This window comes from Suricata suricatta, chromosome 14 (genome assembly GCF_006229205.1).
Source record: "Suricata suricatta isolate VVHF042 chromosome 14, meerkat_22Aug2017_6uvM2_HiC, whole genome shotgun sequence".
Classification (NCBI taxonomy): domain Eukaryota; kingdom Metazoa; phylum Chordata; class Mammalia; order Carnivora; family Herpestidae; genus Suricata; species Suricata suricatta.
Genome location: NC_043713.1, coordinates 80397089 through 80420962, shown reverse-complemented (window position 1 = coordinate 80420962; position 23874 = coordinate 80397089). Strand labels below are relative to the sequence as shown.

The window sequence follows — 23874 nt, the reverse complement described above, 5'->3', positions numbered from 1 at the left end:
GTCATTAGCTCATGGTTCATGAGTTCGAGCCTTGCATCAGGCTCTCTGCTGTCAGCACAGAGCACACTTCTGTTCCTGCCCCCCCCCCCACCTCTCCCACTCCTGCTATCCCTCTCTCTCTCAAAAGCAAACATTAAAAAGTTTTTTAAATCAAAAAAACTTCTGTTTTATATAATTCAGGTAAGGTAGTTCACTCTCAGTTAGTGTTAACAGTTTTATGACCACACAGTCTAGTAAAGGACATACACACTCGTACAAAATAAAGTTTTTTACGACTGTTCCTAATGAGAGATCTGAGGCTGCTCATTTATAGTTAGCCACCCCCAGTCACTGTAAAGGCACAACCAAAAAACAGGTTTGTCAAAACATCTCATGGGGAGCCTGGGAGGCTCAGTTAAGCGTCTGGCTTCGGCTCGGGTCATGATCTCATGGTTTGTGGTTTGAGCCCCGCATCGGGCTCTGTGCTGACAGCTCAGAGCTTGGAGCCTGTTTCAGATTCTGTGTCTCCCTCCCTCTCTGACCCTTCTCCTGCTCGAGCTGCCTCTCTCTGTCTCTCAAAAAATTTTTTTAAATTTAAAAAAAAACACCTCATTTCCAGGAATTTCTTTTAAGGAAATCACCAAAGATATATAAATGTTTAGGAACCTAAATTTCTGGGATACCTGGATGGCTCCGTCGGTTAAGCGTCCAGCTTCAGCTCATGTCATGATCTTACGGTTCATGGGTTCCAGCCCTGCATCGAGCTCTGTGCTGACAGCTAGCTCAGAGCCTGGAGCCTGCTTCAGATTCTGTATCTCCCTCTTTCTCTGACCCTCCCCTGCTCGCACTGTCTCTGTCTCTCAAAAATTTTTTTAAAAATTTAAAAAAAGGAACCTAAATTTCTTTCACAAATATCCCAAAAAGAGGAATGGTTAGATCAATCAATGAGGCTCATACAAATCAGTTTTCCAATAAAAAGGGAAGAAGTATTTTCACAATGATGGAACACAGCTAATTTCTTTAACACACACTTCTTGCAAATCATGAAGATCAACCACATTTTTAGAAATAGGAAAACAATAAGAAAAATAGTTCAAAGTAAAGATCAATGGCTTTTAAACAATTGAAAAAATAATTATCCTTCCTAATAATTAAATAAAAATCATCAGATATGTTTTATCTATCATAATGGAAAACATTAACTAGTCTGAAAATAGGGGCACATGGCTGGCTCAGTCTGTAGAGCAGCAACTCCTGATGCCCGGGTCATGTGTTCCAGCCCCATGCTGGGGGTAGAGCTTTCTTAAAAAAAAAAAAAAAAGTTTAAAGTAACAGCTTAATAATACAAGTTAAGTATACAAAGATATATTCTCTCACATACTAATAATAAGTATAGTAAGTGGGAATGCACACGATGGCCTCTTGGAGGGTAATCTGGTTTGTAACAAGGTCTTTGCAAATAATCATCAAGGGCTGGTTATGTAAATTGTCTGTATTTATACTATGCAACACTGGACAGTCATTAAAGAGAGTGAGGTAGTGAGGTACAGCTCTAAGACACCGTTAAGTTAAAAAAAAAAAATGGTTATAACAGTACACAGAGCAGAAGTCACAAAACCAAATCCTTCACAGGACATGCAGGTACACAAAGAATGTTTGTGCCCAAGGTACAAATCTTGATTCGAGACATTAACACTTAAAAATATTAAAGAGGGGCTCCTGGGTGGTACGGCTGGTTAAGCATCTGACAGTCGATTTTGGCTCACATCATGATGGTGCAGTTTGTGAAATCGAGCCCCACGTCAGGCTCTGGACTCTGGGCTCTGTGATGACAGCATGCAGCCAGCCTCCTTGGGACTCTCTCTCCCTCTCTCTCTGCCTCTTCCCCACTCACACTCTTGCTCCCAAAATAAATATTAAAAAAAATTTTTTGGGGGGGCGCCTGGGTGGCTCAGTCGGTTAAGCCTCCAGCTTCGGCTCAGGTCAGATCTCACGTTCGTGGGTTCGAGTCCCGCATCAGGCTCTGTGCTGACAGCTAGCTCAGAGCCTGGAGCCTGCTTCCGGTTCTGTGTCTCCTTCTCTCTCTGCCCCTCCCCCTTGCATGCTCTGTCTCTCTCTGTATCAAAAATAAATAAAACATTTAAAAAATTAAAAAAAAATTTTTTTTTTAATAAAAACATTGTGCCAGCTGAGTTAAGATTACTCTGACTTAGGTACAATATGTTCTCATTTGTGACTTGACCAAACTGGGGGGAATCAGGAGGAGGGGAAAGTACATCTTTAGAAAGATATACAGGGGGTGCCTGGGTTGCTCAGTTGGTTAAGTGCCAGACTTCAGCTCAGGTCATGATCTCACAGTTAACAAGTTCAAGCCTCACATCGGATGGGCTCTATGCTGACAGCTCAGAGCCTGAAGCCTGCTTTGGATTCTGTGTCTCCCTCTCTCTCTCTGCCCCTGACCTGCTCTCGCTCACTCTCGCTCTCTCCCTCCCCTTCAAAAATAAACATTAAAAAAACATTTTTTAATTAAAAAAAAAAAAAGGACATACAGAATAAGTGACTGACAAAGAACCCGTGAGGGCAAAGGGTTACAGATGTATGGTATATACTCTTTCAGACATCTTGAATTTTCTTAATTCCTAAATTATTTCCAACTTAAAAGTATTTTTTAAAAGTCAATGTACAACATACAGAAAAGTCTAAAGAACATAAAATGACATGTGATTTTTTTTAATGTCTTGATATCTTTATGTTTCTGCATAAGAAGAAAATTTTCCACAATAAATACTTTTCATGTTTAAATAAGAAAAAAAAAGAAAACTTTAAAAATTACCTCCTAATTTTCCTCTGATAACATCTAAGGCTTCCTGATACTTTCCCAAACGTTCCAGGATCATATAATAAAGTTCAACCTTACAGGGGAAAAACAAACAAACAAACAAGAAATGCAGCCATTGAGCCTTTTCAATATAGTCATTTGCACGCTTTCAAAAAGCTCTCTTAACAGAAAAGAACACTATCTTCGAATGAGATGAAATTAGCAGTAACAATGTTCGTATACCTAACTAGGCGCTTCCAAAGTTTCCTCTTACAAAAAAGCCAAGAGTGAAGCCCAGAGCTCTAACTGGAATGACAGCAGTTTGCAATACTGTCGCATCGTACAGCAGCAGTACCAAGTCACGGGAATACAGAAGGAGGGCTTCCACTACTCACTTCAGCTTCAGCTTCTATCTTGTCCTCTTTCACCATTTTTTCTACCATTCTCTCAGCGAGGGGCAGAAACATCGTTTTTGAGAGGTTTTCATCCTGTGCCGATATAGACTATAGGAGAAAAAAATAAATGTTCCATTCTAATTCCTCCCCGGCTTGTACTATTTATATTATTACCATGCAGACCATTACTGGGACCCCAGCACGTACTTATCAGTCCACTATGTCAAATATCAGACCTAGTTTGAACTTGCCACAAAGATACATTACAGAGTGGTTAGCCTCAGAAGAGATTTCTTTTAGCAAAGATTCATTATCCTATCTATTTTAGACATACTGAGTTTCCACAATGTGGCCTAACTTTTAAATAGGTTATTCATACATTTTTCTAGACCTATATTAAGAAGCGATAGGCATGCCTACACTGTTTATTATATGTAAAGGGTATCGTCAGTTGTTTGAAGAGAAAAGCCTTTCAGATATCTTTTTTTTTTTTTAAGATTTTATTTAAATAAACTCTACACCCAACAAAAGTTGCATGCTCCACCGACTGAGCCAGCCAGGTGCCCCTTTCAGATGTCTTGTTGAGATGTTCACATATTGGAGGGAAAATGCAATTATTTCTATTTATACAGCTCAGTATTAGCTAGTTTGGATAATTATGATTATCTTAGATTGACAATTAAAATCAATGCATATTAACAATTGCAACATTGCCTGAGATTCTGTTCAGAGCTCAGTACTCAAAGGCAGCTATTATGCTTACTTCACAGATAAAGAGATTCCCCAACAGCTCTCTAAGAAGTGCTGAAGCCAGTATATGAATGCAGACCTGTCTGAACCCAGAGCCTCTCTGTTCTTAACTGCTACATATTAACTTCTTCCTCCCCATCCTATCTTACACCCTATCGCCTTTCGGTCCTTACAGTAGCTCTGGGAGATGAGCATCTCACTTCTGCAAAAGAGGAAACTGAGGCTATTGATAAAAATAGGCCATCCAATTCATTAACTTGTATGCTAACAAAAGTCTTTAAAAGACTAACCTCAAGCCAAAATATCAAAATATTTTGAGCCTCTTATTTGATCACATAACCCAGTAATAGATCTAAGATTCAGAGGAAATACAGTCTATGCTCCACACAAATAAACCAATATACCAACTCATAAGGAATAAATGCCAAAACTCCCCAACTCAAAAAGTCAACGGACACTATGTAAAGTCCCTGTTTGGCACACACTGTAACACATTACCCAAGATGTTCACAACTATATATAAAAATAAAAACAAATCTCAACCCCATTCTGAATGCCATACTCACTTGCATAATTAAGCTCATCACAGACCAAAAGTAGTAAGGGTTTTTGGGGACAATCTTATATAGAGCCATGCCAGCCTGGAAGACAGAGAGCCATAAATACTTAATTTAGAAAATGTCATACAGAGGGCAATTAATGATCTAGTATGTGGCAAGAAGTTTCCTAGGAGAACAGCAACACATCTACGCACCCCAGTTACTATAAATGCCTAGGGACGTGATGAGTATTCTCTAGTAGATAGCAATATAGGAAATCACAAAGGCGAATTTTTACATCATCAGAAATACTTCACCTTTTGAACCAGATTTCTTCAAATTAAAGCCTACTATTTTTGGAAAATATAGCAATCCAATATGATTCTGGTATACTACCAACAAACACAAAATTTGGCTTATGAATGTACACCATGAAACTATACAAAAGGTACTGTACTAGCCAGTTATAGTAAAACAAATGTAAAAATCCAGACAGTATATTTAAACTTAAAAATTAGAAGTTTTCTCTGACATCATTCAAAAAATAGTAATTCTTTAGTAATTCTGAGTCAGGTTCTTCCAAAATACCATTAACTAGAACTGAACTCTTTCACTGTGATATGTATAAAATGAAATACTTAAAGCTGGGGCATGGCAAGAAGGAATAAAGGAGATCTACTCATGTGTAACTGAGAACCCTCCCCTAATCAGCCAATTGGTAATCAATGCTAAGAAATCAATCACAGTTACTATTTCATGTTTTTTTAATCTTTTGCCTATCTTCAATACACTTGAAAAAGTAAACAGAGCCTTTATTAAGTGGAAGGAAATATCTATTCCTGCCAATGATAGAAAGATTGAGGCTTGGTCTCAAATGCACTTAGACTGCAGGGAAAGAGATAAGACAAATATTCAAATGACTAAAATATACACTTGACAAAAAAATTAACATACAAAAAATTATGCCTATTATTTCCAAAAAAAGGGCAAGTTTGTTTATTCCTTTCTTTAAGGGAAAATAGGGAAGGGAACGTTATCAATAAAGCCTTTTTCAAAGTAGCTGTCTTTTAAATGAACCTTGAAGGTCAAACAGCACATCTACAGGCAAAGATGGGGGTAAGGATAAAATATACAAATACAAGCATCTGCGGGGAGTAAGTGTGTGAATCAATTCTAGGTAGGAGCAAAATGAATTTGAACAAAAATATTAAAGAAAAAATAAGACATATATTGACAAGAACAAATAGAGGACATCTGGCTAAAAATAAGGATTAAAAGGATTAGCAGGGAAACAGGGCTGAAAAGTAACTGAGATACCCTTATTGTGAAGCCTTCAAAAAAGAGACTGCTATACAGAGTAAGAGAGTAATAGGTACACATCTACATTCTTCTAGGAAGAGTATTTTAACTGTATCATGAAGAAAGAAAATAGAGAGAAGAGATGAGGTAATGAGGAACTAAACCAGGATGAGGTAGATCAAATGAAAAGAGACCTCAAAGACATTGGAGGAAGAGTCAAGATGATGTACAAACAAAATGACATACAGATTAAGAAGAAGAGTCTAAGGTAGCTTAAGGTCCTGGCTTCTAACACCAAACTCTAGAGAAACTGAATGAAAAGTGCTAGAAACTCTTACTTACTTGATCATTTGGAGAAGGAAAACATTATGATGATACACAGAAATAAAAAGAAGAATATAAAATATGAATTTTTAATATAAAAGGTAAGACAAAAATTTCACACCCATACCCCTAATATGTTGCAGACACTGATATTCTGCTGATACAGGAAACTTCTGAAGATAGACAAATTTAAAAAACATGACTATGAATTGGTGATTCAGAATATGGGAACGTGAAAGAAAAGAAAAAAGTAAAAGAGAAAACAGAAAAAGAAATCCAAACACCATATGAACATCTAGCAACTCTTCATTCAAGATGGGTTTTTTTAACCTTATTTATTTATTTTGAGAGAGAGAGTAAGCAAGAGAGGGGCAGAGAGAGATTCCCAAGCAGGCTCCACACTGCCAGCACAGAACCCAATATAGGGCTCGAACTCACAAACCATGAGATCGTGACCTGCGTCATAATCAAGAGTCAGATGCTTAGTCAGCTGAACCACTCAGGCTCTCCCCAAATGACTTTAAATACCGCCTGCCAGGGATGTCATTTGGGGCAAAGTCCTTAAGTTTTCTGATACCCTGGCTCCCCCTGCCCACCTCCACCAGTTAATCAAATCATTTTTTAACAAAAATTTATTGTGCAGATGCTATTCTAGGCACTGAGGATTCAGCAATGTAAAAAACAGAAACTCTCACCCTCTTGAAACTTGACATTTAATTTGTAAAATACCTATTAGCCCAGACTGACATACCATTTTCAAAATAATCATACATGTATACTAAGAAATTACAATTACCTTAAGCAGCAAAGAAGGTAAAATTAGACATTTCATGCTATCACACTTAACACTAGAATGCTCCATTCTTCCAATATATTAGAACAGAACAATGTAAAAGCCAAGCCATAGCTACAATATATTAAAGATCCATGACTGTTAAACTACATCAAAGCAGTGGCTCCAAAAAGCAAGATGCAAAAGTATGTATATCTTTGGCCACAGGTAGAGTCAAACTATAAAAAACAAAATCCATTCACAGTGGTAGATTACATTTTCCTTTTTTCAAAATTTACCTTAATATTGTTGCTACATGAACTTATCTGTTATTTTTTGCATGTGTATATATATTTCAAAAACATATTTTGTGGTATCATAAAATTAACATGTGCTTTTAAAAAAAGGGGGAGGGGGGGAGTATGCCTGGGTGGCTGAGTCAGTTGAGCATCTGGCTCTTGGTTTTGGCTCAGGCCATGATCTCATGTTTCTTGAGTTCGAGCCCTGCATCAGGCTCTGTGTAAACAGTGTGAAGCCTGCTTTGTTTTCCCTCTCTCCCTCTGCCCCTTTCCCGCTCATACTCTCTCTCAGAATAATAAAAACTTAAAAAAAGAAATTAAAAGAAAAGTATCCATAGGCCTATATCCTGGTAACATTTTGGTTACAGATATACACCCTTACAGATATATCCTTTAAGGACCATAGATATGAGGGGAGTAGAAGGGGAAGGCCAGTTTACAACCTGTTTTTCTCAATTAACATATTTTGGGAACATCTCTGTCAACAAATAAAGACAGTACTATTTGAGAGGAGGGAGGCGTTGCATTTTACTTTTAACATTTAGTATACTTTAGACATAATCCTAGAAATAAAAATATTAAAGATTTATACACACACACACACGTTAGTGCGGCCGATTTTAAAATATATGCCCATTTTATGTTAAAAGAAAAATTACAATCTCTGAATATTTTTCCTGAGAATAAACTCCATCAGTAAATAAAACTTCTTCAAAGAATTATATCTGGGGAATAAAATTCTTCCAATTTAAAAACTTGCATAAGCAAATACGAAGATTAATATTATGGAGAAAGGATTTATTTTAATATAGGATCTTCCACCCTCCCTAATTTATCCATTATAGTCTGATATTTCAAGTAAAGAATAAGACAAAATGAAGACCCAGGTAAGAAAACTTTGTTTTCAGGGACGCCTGGGTGGCTCAGTCGGTTGAGCCTCTGACTTCGGCTCAGGTCAGATCTCACGCTTGTGGGTTCGAGCCCCACGTCGGGCTCTGTGCTGACGGCTAGCTCAGAGCCTGGAGCCTGCTTCAGATTCTGTGTCTCCTTCTCTCTTTGCCCCTCCCCCTCTCATGCTCGCTCACTCTCTCGCTCGCTCTCTCTCTCTCTCAAAAATATATAAAACATTAAAAAAACAAACAAAAAAACCCTTTGCTTTCAGAAGAAATTATACTCATAAACAAAATATTTCTAAAATAAATACTAGCTTGACATCATAGCCATTTATGGGCTTAATAGTTTCATTCCTCTGTGATGCTGACTTTACCCACCCACTGGTCCAAATGAGGCTTCTTCACATGTCTACAAGGAACATCTAAAATGTACCAACTTGGTGATTAAGCTGCTTTTTGCAAAAAAGACAGGTATTTCAAACAGTGGGGATTTTTCCCAGGTCAATTTAAAAATTTCAACAGACTACAAAGAAACTTATAAATTAGATGTAAACTTTTTTTTTTAAGATTTTATTTTTAAGTAATCTCTACACAGAACATGGCGCTCAAAATCACAACCCAGAGATTAAGAGTCACAGGCTCTACCAACTGAGCCAGCCAGATGCCCCTAAATGTAAACTTTAAAGTTAGTCTTTCTATAATCTGTTCATTTTTTATTCTGGGATTTCTGCCCAATTTCTGAAAATACAACAGCAATCTATGGAGTGGGACAATCTGAAGCCAACTTACCAGAACAAAACATGCCATCAGGCCACAAAAGAACAATCAGATTTCCCCCAAAGATATCACTTAAAGAACTTGAACAGTTCATCTTTAAAACATACCAAAAAAAAATATCTGATCTCCACACACAAATACATAGATTCAATACTACACACACATGCACCCACACACTCCTACAATTAAATCACATTTAAAGAAACTTTAGCCTCTAATAGCAAATCCCACAACCCAGAATCAAGTTACCTGCTGCATTTTCTTGTACTCGCCCACTCTGGCATAAGCCATGAAGAGGTGAGAGTGGTACTCCTCACTATTGGGAACTTTCTTCACAGCCGCCTCATAAAGTTTTGTAACTAACTCCGCTAGAATAAAGAGAAATAAGATAGTCTTTAATTATGGAAGTACCCCTTAAATCTTAACAGCATTTAATTACTCCCCCCTTTGGAGGAAACAGATGTCTCCATCATTAAGGAAGAAGAGAGTTTTTTGCTTTGCCTCATGTGATCATTACTCTTGCCGTGGTTAAGCATTATTTGATGAAGCATTCCCCTAACACATTTACAATATACAAGACTCTCCAGGATCTAGCCTCTCTGTCCCCTTCCTAATTCTTTCCCCCAGCACATTATGTTCTAGCCACTAGCCTCCCTGTGTTGTATCAGACCCCTCTGCTCCCTCTGTCTGGATTCTCCTTTCCTCTCTTTTCTACTCAGTGAACACCATCCAAGACCCAACTCAAATGTAATCCTCTCTACAAGGAATTGTGTAAGTTCAAATATAAACCTTCCCTGAGCACCATCTCTGCTCCTCCACTCAGTTTGATCACTGCTCCCCTCTGCCATCTTTAAACCTTTTTAGTAAGTCTCTCTCTACATTTATTAACACATAATGTAGAATATGGTCTACTGACCAATTTCCCTTTAACTGAGCTCTACACCCACCGCAGGGCTTGAACTCACAACCGTGAGATCAAGAGTCATATGCTGTACCAACTGAGCCAGCCAGGCGCCCATTAATTTCCCCTTACAGACTATGAGTAACAACACAAGGGCAGAGAGAACACTTTAATCTTTGATTCTGATATAATACTTCTCATAGAGAAACATTCAAACAGCATTTGTGAAAAAAAGGATTTAAAAAGTCATGGAGAGAATCCATTTCCCTAAATCAACATAATCCCTATAATCAAAAATATAATATCCCAACTCTTAAGTTTCATCTTTCATAAAAATGGAAAACAAAGCTAAAAAAAACACTAGGTTGGCAAAATTTTTATTTTTTCCAGCTTTACAGAGGAATAACTGATAAATAAAAATTGTGTATTTTAAGGTCTATATACAACATGATTTGATGGCAAAACTTCTTCTTATAAATTTTTTTTAATGTTTATTTTTGAGAGAGACAGAGACAGATCACGAGCCGGGGAAGGGGGGGGAGAGTGCGGAGAGGGAGACACAGAATCCAAAACCCACGCTCTAAGCTGTCAACACAGAACCAGATGCAGGGCTTGAACTCGTCAACTGCAAGCCCTGAGCCGAAGTCGGATAGTCAACGAACTGAGCCACCCAGGCGCCCCTGATGGCAAAACTCTTAAAATCTAAGAACAGCACATTTTAACAAGGATGTGGAACAACTGGAACTCTTATACACTGGGAGCAGGAGAGTAAATTTAGAAAACAAGTAGATGTTCTTTTTCTTCATCTTTAAGCTGAACCCACACTTACCCTCAGACTTAGTATCTCCACTTTTAGACTGCAGTCACCAAGAACAATGCTTTGTGATAGTAAGAATAAATGAACTAAAGGTATCTATATATTAGATGAAACACGCAACACTCAGAACACATACAGTATGAATCCATTTATATTAAGTTCAAATTAATATATTACATTAAAATTATATTAATTACTAGTCTATTAATAAATAACTTAATAATTAAATTTTAATAAATAATAGTAATAATCTCAACAAAGCATTACTGAGACAAATGTGATAAAGATGTATTTAAAAGCAAGATAATAAAATATATTCAGGAGAGCCAGTACATCTTGGAAGGAAAAAAGAAGTAAGACTGCTGAAGAACACACAGGATGCATCTTAGTATTGAGTTGGTTGGTAAGTTCGTGAATGTTCATTATTCCACATCAAATATGCTAGTGTGTTACATAAAATATATTCTTCTATAATATGTATTATGGAAGACATGTATTTTACATAATAAGATTTAAGAAATCAACAATGAGAAACTTTATAGGTGAAATGGTAGACTATCGAGAATATGCTTACAAATAATCTGGGAGTGGGATAGGATAAAGATAAAATTGGCCCAGTGACAATGATTGCTAAAGGTACGTAAAGAGTACACACAATGAGATTTATTATGCTATTGTGGTTTTGTTTGAAATTTTCCATTTCATATCAAACAGTAAAAAAGGGTAACTTTTTCATTTAATAAATCAAAATGTAACAAACTGACCTCAAGTCCTCATTCCAATTCAAGGATCCTAATACATGTAAAATATGCTTTCTGCCAGAGCGTCTGGGTGGCTCAGTTGGTTAAGCATCAAACTTCACCTCAGGTCATGATCTCGAAGTTCAGGAGTTCAAGCCCACATCGGGTTTGCTGCTGTCAGCTCAGAGCCTGCTTCAGATCCTCTGTCCCTCTCTCTCTGCCCCTCCCCCACTTGCTCTCTCTCTCGAAAATAAATAAATGTTAAAAAAGTTAAATCAAATACCCTTTCTGCCTATAGTCTTTGTAAATCATGGTTAATGGAATACTTTACCTGTTACCATCTACTCAAATCATTAGTGATCAGTAAAACAGACAAATAGAGAACTCAATCAGAAATACCAAAAACTTGGGGCACCTGGGTGGCTCAGTCAGTTAAACATCCAACTTCAACTCAGGTCATGACCTCATGGTTCCTGGGTTCAAACCCTGCGTCAGACTGTGATAAAAGCTGGCTCCAGGCTCCAAGCTTTAGATGCTGTGTCTCCCTTCACTCTGCCCCTTCCCCATTCACACATGCACATTTTATCTCTCTCTCTCAAAAATAAATAAACATTAAAAAAATTAATAAATAACCAAAAACTTAAGCTCAGGTTTAAAAACAATGAAAAAGATGGGGCACTTGGGTGGCTCAGTCGGTTGAGCATCTGACTTCGGCTCAGGTCATGATCTCACGGTTCATGAGTTTGAGCCTCACATCGAGCTCGAGGCTGTCAACATAAAGCCTGCTTTGGATCCTCCATCCCCTTCTTTCTTGGCCCCTCCCCACACTGCTATCTCAAAAATAAATAAAACATTAAAAATAATGAAAATAATAAAAACAATGGAAAAGAGAAACATACGTCGATGCATCTCCCGGTAAAGAATAGTCAGTGCCTGTAGCGAGTTGTCATCTGTGGGTTCAAGGGCCGCCACCTCCTGTGCCAAGGTGAAGGCTTCCTCTTGCTTTCCAGTTCTCTGTAAACCAATTGCCTTTAAAACCTGATACAAAAGAAAGACAAATTCGTTTTAAAAGAACAGAAAAGAAAACATGTACCAAACAAGGTGAATTCAAAAAACACAGCATAAGATGTAAGGCATGCCTAGGTTACTAATCAACTAAACCATATTCTACTAAAAAGATCACCAAATCAAAATTCTTTCCTATATGTCATATTAAGATATAACAACATTGATTAAGAAAAAACGTGTCAAAATAAAATCATTAAGTTAGATATATCCAAAGAAATAAACAGCTAGCTTTTAATTAAATAACATTTATGGGCTTTAAGTTATCGGAAAAACAAATGTCTGAATTCAAGGGGAGCCCAACTGAAGCATGTGACTCCTGATCTCAGGGTTGTGAGTTCAAGCCCCATGTTGGGTGTAGAGATTACTTAAAAATGAAATCTTTAGGGGCATTAGGTGGCTCAGTTGGCTGAGCATCCAGGTTATGATCTTATGGTTTGTGAGTTCAAATCCACATCAGGCTCACTGCTATCAGCTCAGAGCCCGCTTGACCGCTGGCTTCTGATCCTCTGTCCCCCTTTCTCTCTACCCCTCCCCCACTCACCCTCTCTCTCAAAAATGAAGAAACATTTTTTAAAAATGAATTAATCAAAACAAAATTTCTAGAGGCGCCTGGGTAGCTCAGTCAGTTGACCATCCAACTTCAGCTCAGGTCATGATCAGGTCATGATCTCACCGTTCATGGGTTCAAGCCCCACATCGGGCTTTGCACTGACAGGACAGAGCCTGCTTTAGATTCTGTCTCCCTCCCTCCCTCCCTCTCTCTCTCTCTCTCTCTCTCTCTCTCTCTCTGCCCCTCCCTAGTTCACATTCTCTCTCAAAAATAAACATTAAAAAAAATAATAAAATCTTAAAAAAAATATCCTGGGGGGGGCAGGGAGACACACCTTGAACAGAGTCATTAAAGGGATTAAACATCTTTTCTCTTTTAAGATTATGATATATAACCCACCAAATATAAATCAAGGGCAAATAAACTTACCTTAGCACAATGAAGATCTTTATGTTTCTTCAACAGTTTATCTGCTTGCTGAATTGCCATTTTATTATTACCATTATCAAGATAATCTATGAAAACAAGTTATGACAGTTATTATATTCCTTCAAAAAATAGGACAAATGCATAGACTGGCATCAGAGGTTTCAAAAAGTATCTTAATTCAGCATCAAAAACATCATGGCACTAATTTTAACTCTAAATGGATAGAATGATCCAGAATACAATCTTATATTCCTACAGTCATCTCTCAGACCTGTTATAAAAATTCAGTGAAGGAAAAATAGAAACCAGTAATTATGCAAAAGTCCAAAAAAAGCAAAGATTCATTTCCAGATGAGAAGATCTAAAAGAAAATGAGGGGAGCCTGGGTGGCTCAGTTAAGGGTATGACTTCAGTTCAGGTCATGATCTCATGTCTCAAGAGTTCAAGCCCCATGATGGGCTCTGTGCTGACAGCTCAGAGCCTGGAGCCTGCTTTGGATTCTGTGTCTCCCTCCTCCCTCCTCCCTCTCCCTCTCCCTCTCAGTTACTGAGCTCTCTCTCTCTCTCTGATCCTCCCCCACTTGCACTCTCTCACTCTCTCTCTCAAAAAAACATTAAAAAGATATTAAAAAAGAAAAGAAAAGAAGTGTCATAAATGGGAAATGGTAGTAGCTGTCAATTCTAAATATAGAAAGATGACTTAAACACAAGCCAGTTCACACCTACTACTACTACTATCAGGTCCCTCTTTGCTCATCAAGGTCCCAAATCAGTGTAGGAGCAGATGAAGCATAGATAACTCAAAGTAAGTTATAGGTCAAATGCAAGTGGGATCAAAGGCTGGTAAGTAGATGGAGCAAGAGCACCTCTCACCCAGTACTATTGGTGATGTAAATGGTTCAGACACCTTGGAGAAGTCTGCCAGGTTCTTCACACGCTAAACATACTCCACCTTAGGATCCAGCAATCATGCTCCATGATGTCTACCCAAACAAGCTGGAACTTACCTCCACACAAAAGCCTGCACACAAATGTTTATGGCAGTTTTATTCAAAACTACCAAACCTTCGAAGCAACCAAGATGTCCTTCAATGGGCCAATGGATAATCAAACTGTGGTACATCTATACAACAGAATATTATCCATCAATAAAAAGAAATGAGCTATTAAGGCACAAAAGACCACAGAGGAACTTCAAATGCATATTGCTAGGTGAAAGAAGCCAATCTGACAAGGCTACATACTATATGATTCCAACTATAAGGCATTCTAGAGAAGGCAAAAATAACAGACAGTAGAACAATTGATCAACGGCTGCCAGAGTCTGGGAGAGGGATGAATGGGTGGAGCACAGGGGATTTTTAAGGCAATGAAAGCATTCTGTATGATACTGTAATGATGGATACAGGTCATCATACTTTTGTCAAAACTCACAGAAGGTACGACACAAAGAATTAACCCTAATGTAAACTAGAAAACTATAGATATTAGTTAAAAATAAACTATCTTATTGGGGTGCCTGGGTGGCTCAGTTGGTTAAGTGTCCGACAATTCATCTCAGCTCAGGTCATGATCTCATGTTTCCTGTCCAAGCCCTGCACTGGGCTCTGCATCCTGTCTCTCCTCCTCTCTGCCCCTTCCCTGCTTGTTTTCTTTCTCTCAAAATATATAAACCTTAAAAAAGAATAATAAACTATCACATTAGCTCAGCAACTGAAACAAAGTACAACACTCAGTCAAGATATTAACAATAGGAGAAAATGGAGAGAGAAATATATATATAACTCTCCGTACTTTTCACTCATTTCTCTATAACCCTAAAACTGCTCTAACAAATAAAAGCATGTTAACAAAATGTGTCTGTGTATTTATATATATGTAAGATAAGAGCAAAGATTTATTTCCAGAGAAGGAAAGTGAGAAGTGTTATTAAGTAGGAAACAGTGTGGTAGCTGTCAATTCTAAATATAGAAAGATGACTGAACACAGGCCAGTTCACAACCTACTATCTCTGTCCATCAAGGCCCCAAATTAGCATAGGGACAAAGAAAGTATAAATAATTCAAAATAATCTATGGCCCTGGTGGCCTAGAGTATCCCAAATAACAGAAAAACGCTATCATTTTACCTAATGAATTCAGTTTTTCTCCAATAAATACTTTACTAAAAACTTAAAACAGTCACACGAACCAGAGTTTCATCTCTTCCATGTGTATAACACTGATGAGCACCAAGGATGCTAGGTGAAAAGATTAAGAGCTTCACTCTGGAGCACGTGAGTGGCTCAGTTTTGGTTGGGAGTCCAACGCTTGGTTTCTGCTCAGGTCACAGTCTCACAGTTCATGAGTTCAAACCCTGCACTGGGCTCCATGCAAATAGCTGCTTGGGATTCTGTGTGTGCGCACACGCTCTCTCTCTCTCAAAATAAATAAGTAAACTAGAAGAAGAAGAAGCTGCTTTACTCTGCAGTGAATCTAGAAAGGAAGATCAAAAACTTTCAGGCCTTTGATCAAAGACTCTCAGGTGGAGAGACGGAAGAACCAAAAAAAAAAACAAAACCCCACTTAAAAGCATACAATCTTTTGGCCTGAATACCCAAATATCTAACACCAGTTTTCTTAAATAGCTCGGCCAATATGCCATCATTTGTCCTCATGGAATACCTGACAGAGACATTTCAGCTCAGTAAAGGACACTTTCTCTTCCTAAAAACTTGATGCTGATCTCTTTCTGAGTCAGTTCTAAATCACTTCTGACTCATTCCTGCAAGACTCCAGGTTCATAGAGCATACCCTGAAACCTTCTCAAACAGTAATTAAACATCCTTGACGAGGGGGCACCTGGGTGGCTCAGTAGGCTAAACATCCAATTTCGGCTCAGGGCCGGATCTCGCAGTTTTTGAGTTCAAGCCCCACATCAGAGGCGCCTGGATGGCTCAGTCGGTTAAGCATCTGACTTCAGCTCAGGTCATGATCTCACAGTTTGTGGGTTCGAGCCCCACGTTGGGCTCTGTGCTAACAGCTCAGAGCCTGGAGCCTGCTTCGGATTCTGTTTCTCCCTCTCTTTCTGCCCCTCCCCGACTCGTGCTCCGTTTCTCCCTGACTCAATAATAAACAAACATAAAAAATTAAAAAAAAAAAAAAAAGCCCCACATCAGGCTCACTGCTGTCAGCCTGTTAGGGCAAAGCCTGCTTCAGATCCTCTGTCTGCCTCTCTCTGCCCCTCCCCTGCTCGCACTCTCCCAAAAATAAATGTTAAAACAACAACAACAACAAAAATCCTTGATGTGACCCCAGGTCTGAGGATTGGCCCATTAATGGATGAGACCAGAAGTCAGGACTTGAAAGGTATTCACCTTTTCCCTCTGTGCCTACCTGCCCGTGCCCTCTTCCCTGGGAATGATTCCCACTACCTCTGCTGCAAGTGGGGGGAAATGGATGACCTACCTAGAGGTCATAACTACACCCAATGAGGTGTAGTTGGGTGTAGGGTAAATCAGGTTTCTCCCAGACAATCTGTAACTGCACCACTGAGTCACAAAACCAGAGTCAGCTAGAGAGAAACCTCATTTGGAAGGCAATAAATATTTTGAGTCTGACATTACCAGTGGCAGCTCCAGAATTTCCATTGTGAAGGAGCCTTAGGGAATGCAAGTTGATTGGTGGAGAGTGAAGAAAAGGAGTTACCTCTTGCCTCTCCATTCACATGACTTTTATAAAAGAATTTAAAATGTCACTTATCTTTATCAAAAGACTGGGAGCAGGGCAGTGCTGATTAACTTAAGCTTATGGGGAGAAGTCACATGTATGGGCCAAGTCAACACACTGGGCCCTGGGTAAACTGATGAGTAAGGAGAAAAAAGCCAATCGGAAGAACCACGGAGAGAATAAACACAAAGATAAAAACAAAGATGGAAATCTGGAGTGAAAGAAAAAAAAAGCCTTCGATCCTGACAGCTTCCATCAGGCCCTGAACACTACATTCCCTAGGACCCCAACGGGGTTTACAGCAACCCCCCTTCCTTGAGCTTCTGTCAACGGATCTCTAAACAGTTTTAACTAAGACACTCCTCTACCTTCGGGCAGTCTGCTGTCAGACTCCCCCTTCCTAGAGGGTGAGGTGGGGAGTCTATTTTCATTCTACATTACTAACTCTGGAATATAAATTATTTAGCCCTTGGAGCTAATAAGCTATAAATATGATATCCTAAGTCTGTCTTCTTAGTAAGTTGTTTTAAAACTTACTCAAGGGTAACTGTAGTTTGACCTTGAGGACTGGTGTTGCTCCTTTAATAACAGGAATTAAGTCAGAACCAGCCATCTACAAATCAGGCCTAGGAAACAATAAGAAAATGATGCATAAGTGAAAGCAATGTCTTCAAAGTACGGGTGCCATTCTGAGTGACACGTTTTTTAAGTGGTTCTTGTAGTCAGCACCAGATAACACAGTGAGAAACTAGACCTCTTCCAATGTTTCCCTTATATTAAGGAGATGTTTATTCTTGTTAGCCTGTCACTTCTTTAGTACTTTCTTTTTTCTTAAGATTTTAGGGGCACCTGGGTGGCTCAGTTGGTTAAGCCTCCAACTTCAGCTCAGGTCAGATCTCATGTTTGTGGGTTCGAGCCCCGCATCAGGCTCTGTGCTGACAGCTAGCTCAGAGCCTGGAGCCTGCTTCGGATTCTGTGTCTCCCTCTCTCTCTGCCCCTCCCCCTCTCATGCTCTGTCTCTCTCTGTATCAAAAATAAATAAAACGTTAAAAAAAATTTTAAAGTAACACCCAACATGGGGCTTGAACTCACAATTCTAAGATCAAGACCAAGAGTCACATCTCCACCAACTAAGCCAGCCAGGAACCCCACTTCTTTAATACTTTCTAATGTTTTTTCTTTTAAGAGTGAATGAAAGACCTCATACTCAGAGTTTCACAAGTATCAAAATCTAGTTAAGACTCCAACACCATGATTATGTTTTCATCTTACTTATTTTGTGGCTTTTTCTCCTCAGCACAAGTAACAGGTTCTCCATTAATGATAATGATATAAATTATTTTTAAATAATTTTAAGTTAAAAATCAACTTAAAGAAAAATATTAGGTTTATAATAGTACAGGTAACACTACAATAGAGCTAGAATCATCAGATGGGATAGAAAAAGGAAATAAATTTGAGAAACAATGAGTCAAATCATTGGCAAGAGACTATCAACCTGTTGAATGAGCAAACCACCTTCCTGGGTAACAATCTGAACAGAAGCAGCTCTTCCTTAACATGCAGACAGCAGATGGCCCTGACACCTGCTGGCCTGTCTACATGGCCAGCAGAAGAGGTCTTGGGATTAACTTATCCAATCATATTTAAGGATACTGACAGTAAGAAAGAATCAGTCTTGGGTGCCTAGCTGGCTCGGTTGGCGGAGTGTGTGCCTGTTGATCTCGAGGTCATGAGTTGGGAGGGCCATGTGAGGCACAGAGCTTACTTTTTAAAAACAAATAAGGAGCACCTGGGTGGCTCAGCTGGCTAAGCAACCAACTTGGGCTCAGGTCATGATCTCACAGTTTGTGGGTTCAAGCCCCGCGTCGGGCTCTGTGCTGATACCTCAGAGACTGGAGCCTGCTTCAGATTCTGTGTCTCCATCTTTCTCTGCCCCTCCCCTACTCATGTTTTGTCTCTGTCTCTCAAAAGTAAATACACGTTAAAAAAAATTAAATAAATAAATAGATAAAAAGATCAGTCTTGCAAATAAAAAAGAAAGCCTTCCAGTTGTATGTTCTTGCAGCTGTTGTGAAAGTCTCTTGCCTTGACAACCTGCATCGTTTCCACTTCCTACAAGAGCTCCAAAGACTACTAAAGACATTGCTCCAATTTAGAAAAAAAAAGACTGAATACAACATAGCTCCATCTTTTTTTAAGTTTATTTATTTATTTTAAGAGAGAGAGAGAGAAATAGAGAGAGCACAAATGGGGGAGGGACAGAAAGAGAGGTAAGAAAGGAGCCCAAGGTGGGGCTCTGTCCCACGAAGCAGGAGATCCTAACCTGAACCAAAACCAAGAGTCAGATACCCAACCAACTGAGCCACTCAAGGTACCCACACAGAGCTCCAACTTTCAGTTACAATGTCCTTGGGAGCACCTGGGTTGCTCAGTCAGTTAAGCGCCTAACGTCAGCTCAGGTCATGATCTCTCAGTCCATGGGTTGTTTAAGCCCTCAACGGGCTCTGTGCTGACAGCTCAGAGCCTGAAGCCTGCTTCTGATTCATTCTCTCTCTCTCTCTCTCTCTCTCTCTCTCTCTCTCTCTGCCCCTTCCTTCCCCACTTCCCCCACTCACACACTGTCTCTCAGAAATAAACATTAATAAAATAATTAATTACAATGTCCTTTGCTTAAAATCCTAAACGCTTTAGGATGGAAGATTTGCTTTTACCAAGAATACAAACTATAGATGAAACATTCTTTCTAGTCAACAAACTTTTGTTAAATACCTACTAAGTGCAAGACTGCAGGGAGAGGTTAAATTTAAAAATGAATGCTGGGGGTGCCTGGGTGGCTCAGTCAGTTGAGCATCCGACTTCAGCTCAGGTCATGATCTCGAGGTTCCCAAGTTTGAGCCCGGTGTCAGTGCAGAGCCCACTTCAGATCCTCTGTTCCCCCTCTCTATGCCCCTTCCCCACTTCTGTGCATACATTCTCTCACTCTCTCAAACATAAACACTTTAAAAAAATTACTTAAAACGCTTTTAGAATGTAGAGATCCAAGTCAGAACTTTTTAAATGGTCATAATTTCAAACAGAAGAAAGAGGTTGTACCAAGTGACTCTTCTACAGAAGGGCAAGATAGTCTTCACTCCCCAAGATGCCCTGCCACTCCTGGGGGAAAACAGGACGCGACTCACAGAGCTAACAATGCCCAACAGAAGGTTCAGAATAAATACCACATTCAGCTGAGGGTTCAGGAGCATTTACTAATGAACTACAGCAGAATAATTACCTGGAGTTGGCCAGGCACCAAATGGAGACATGGTAACTCACCAAAGAAGTGATTATCATTCAGGAAACACGGCTAGGAAGTATATTATACCTGATCCAGACTACAGGAAGACTGGAAGCCAGTAAGACAGATTAGAACAAAAGTTCTTGTCCCCGGAAAGTAAATATAAATGTGTATGTGTATTCTAAAGATTATGGGAGGGGCGCCTGGGTGGCTCAGTCGGTTAAGCCTCTGGCTTCAGCTCAGGTCAGATCTCACGTTCGTGGGTTCGAGCCCCACATCAGGCTCTGTGCTGACAGCTAGCTCAGAGCCTGGAGCCTGCTTCTGGTCTGTGTCTCCTTCTCTCTCTGCCCCACCCCCTCTCATGCTCTGTCTCTCTCTGTATCAAAAATAAATAAAAACATGAAAAAAATTTAAAAAATAAATAAAAATTATGGGAATATTTTTTTCTTTGAAACTTCCCTATTTTTTGCAATTGCTGACCTAGTAATTCCTGATTTCTACACAAATTTATGACGTGCCATACACAACCATCACTTCTACCCCAGTTGTTCCCCTAACCACTAAAAACAGTTTAAAATTAATAACAAAGATATAAGAAAGCACTGGAGCTCACCAAGTCACGCGAGAGTACAAAATCTGTAAAGAACCACATAGCACAGGAGAGTAATTTTAGCAAAAGGAAAATGAAAAGTAGGTGTTCTAGTAAGGTCAGGGGTGGTTTTCAAACACCAAAAATACGATACCTAACCTTAACAATTTATGAGTAATGAGAGGCATTCTGAAGATGTTTCAACTAGTGAAATTTCTGAAAAGTTATTCCAAACCTAGACACTGAAAATATCATTTCAACCCACATCTCAACTAACCACAGTTTCACAGTTAATCACCCCTACAGCCCGGTCCACTTTTACCCTAAAGAGTATCCAGCAAGAGGAGGTCACAGACACGCTGTAAAATGCTAAAATGTGGGCAGTATAAATAATGCTGTACACAGATAGTGATGCTGCTAATTCTGAACTCAGTAAAGGGCTCTCGGTGACAATGCCTGTGTTCAAATCCCAGATCCACAACTTAGTAGCTGGGACTCTGAGCAAGTTAATCTCTAGCCTTTAGTTTACTACTATGATTATAATAAATCTTACTACCTAATAGGACAGTTAGCATACAAATAACCACTCAATTAATCCTGACGGTTGTTGAATTTCTGACTGGTGAGCAAGCACTACCTATCAAGCATAGGCTTTTCATTTACCAGGTAATAAATGTCTGAATTCAAGAAACGACCGTGGTGAGGGGTACTAATATATTTAAACACAAAAGCAGGTGTTGTCCAAAGTCTGGAGGCCAAAGCGCTGAAGACAAGGACAGTCAGCACCCTTTCTTTTCCTATTCCTGCCAGTTTATATTAATTGCTTTGGTATTCTTAAAGCTTCTTCTAATCCTCTCCCATGTAACTATAACAAAAGCTACACAATTCCAGCTTCAGTTTTGAAATTATGACCTGTCACTTCTGGTTAACGTATCTTAATGGTTAGCAACATGAAATGGACATAGTTTTTCTTACTGGGTAGTTCAAAACACTGTTATTTCTAAGTAACTTATGGGGCAGCAAAGGCATTTTCTTTGGTCCTCAAGAACAATTTCTAGAAACTCAATTATTCTTAAAGGTACTAAATATTTTTTAGTTTAAAGGCGGGGGGGGGGGAGCAGGGGAGGATGCGGGCTGTTAAGTAGGAAGAGCATGTGACTCTTGATCGCGAGGTTGTGAGTTTGAGCCCCATTATGGGTGTAGAAATTACTTAAATAAATAAATCTTAAAAAAAAAAAAAAAAAGCAGCAGCAGCTCAGTCAGTTGAGCACCCAACTCTTGACTTGAGCTCAGGTCATGATCTCATGATTTGAGTTTGAGCCCTGCTTGTGGGGCTCTGTGCTAATGATCCAGAGCCTGCTTGGGATTCTCTCTCTCCTCTCGCAAAAATAAATAAGTAAACTTAAAAAAAAAAAAGTCCACAGGCAGCTGCTGCATAGAGTTTTAATAAGCCAGGAATTATGAGCCCTGCCTGGACTCAGTTCCTATCTTCAATCATCCTCATTTCAACCCTGCCCTCTGAATATATATACCGGAGAGTATGGGAACATGCACCAACGGGACATGTAAATACAGTCCAATCATTGCCACTCAACACCCGCGTGACTTTGGGCAAGTCAGTGTCTTCAGCTCAGTGAGGTACGTTCTATCAGTGGTTAAGAGGGTGAGCCTAGAACAGTCCCCTGGGGTTCAGATCCTAGCTCCATCAAACGTGACCTCAGTGACCTTAGGCAAATAATTACACAACATCAACAATGCCCCATCTTCCTTATTTAAGGGAAGAAGGTGGGGGGCTGGGGGGGGGGGTTGGGACTGGAAAACACTACCCACCTCATAAGAATGTGTGAAAATTAAATGAGATAACCTATATGAAGGACCAATGACAGAGAATGACATAATTATCCGTCTCTACACATTAGCTATTATTTCCCAACTCACAGGGTTGTTGCTAGAATCAAATGCGATGTGAAAGTAAAGCATCATACAAATTATAAAAGCAGGACCAACTGTGCCAGAAATAAAGTTGCCCCCTCCCGGAAAAAAAAATTGAATGATCTCAGCTATGGGGAGAAACCTCCATTTAGTTAAAACATCTACCCAATAAGAGCGAGGTCTAGGTTGGCAAAACCACTGACCTTGAAGCCTTCCTCATCCTTAACAGAGAGAGACAAACCATCTATGAGAAGAACTGCAAAAAGGGCTACTGGTCAATTACAGAACAACTCGGCTACTGAAAAGGTGTTTCTCCTGACTCAAACCTGTCGATTTTTCACAACCGGGGTAGCAGGTACCAAGGTCTCAGAGCCTGCGGGCTGAGGGAAGCGTTATGGAGGGGGATCCATTTAGCGGGCGGAAGGCAAGCTGCAGAGAAAACCAGAGAAGCCGCAGAAAGCAAAAGCCCTGCAGCAGCCCCGCATGCCCCTAAGACAGCAGTTATCGCAGTCTCTTCGCCGCTATTTTGGGCCCAAGACCCCTCCCTAACCCCCGCCACCGCCTCCCACGTGCGCCCAGAGCAGCTGTTCCTCCACCGAAGGGCTCTGGTTAGGGAGCCTCGAATCGGGCCTATTCCTGACTCGATCGGGGTGACCTTGCGTCAGCCCCTTCCCCGCTTTGGACCTGTTTCTCCAAGTGCACCGAGCACCGCTAGTCAGACAACCCCCAAGGCCCGCTTCCCGTCAGTGGCAAGTCTTTAGTGAGGAATTTACCCTCAAGCAGAACGTCGCTTCCACCTGGCTCGGGATCCACCTGAGATCTTAGATCTCCTTCGGTACAGCGCAGCCTCCAGGCAGTGCAGGTGTCTGCGAGAGTAAGTCTCTCACAGGGCCTGCATGCCGGGCCAGCTCCGCCGACCTCCAGCAGCCCGGACCGCGCCGCTGCCGCTGCACGGCTCAGGAAGGCCCGGGCGGAGCCTACGCGAGGCCCGTGGCTGCGGCCTAGAGGCCCGCGAGG

At 40.0% G+C, this 23874-nt stretch overlaps 1 protein-coding gene across 1 annotated transcript in view; it reads right to left on the bottom strand.

Moving 5' to 3' along the window:
- Window positions 1-23874, bottom strand: part of NAA25 (N(alpha)-acetyltransferase 25, NatB auxiliary subunit) — a 72639-nt gene that overhangs the window by 48404 nt on the left and 361 nt on the right. Inside the window, exons 2-7 of the mRNA XM_029921891.1 lie at window positions 13351-13436; window positions 12203-12341; window positions 9095-9213; window positions 4509-4583; window positions 3193-3300; window positions 2813-2891 (exon numbers count right to left, since the gene is read on the bottom strand). Coding sequence (XP_029777751.1) covers window positions 2813-2891; window positions 3193-3300; window positions 4509-4583; window positions 9095-9213; window positions 12203-12341; window positions 13351-13436 — 606 coding nt within the window. The remainder of the gene's footprint in view (window positions 1-2812; window positions 2892-3192; window positions 3301-4508; window positions 4584-9094; window positions 9214-12202; window positions 12342-13350; window positions 13437-23874) is intronic.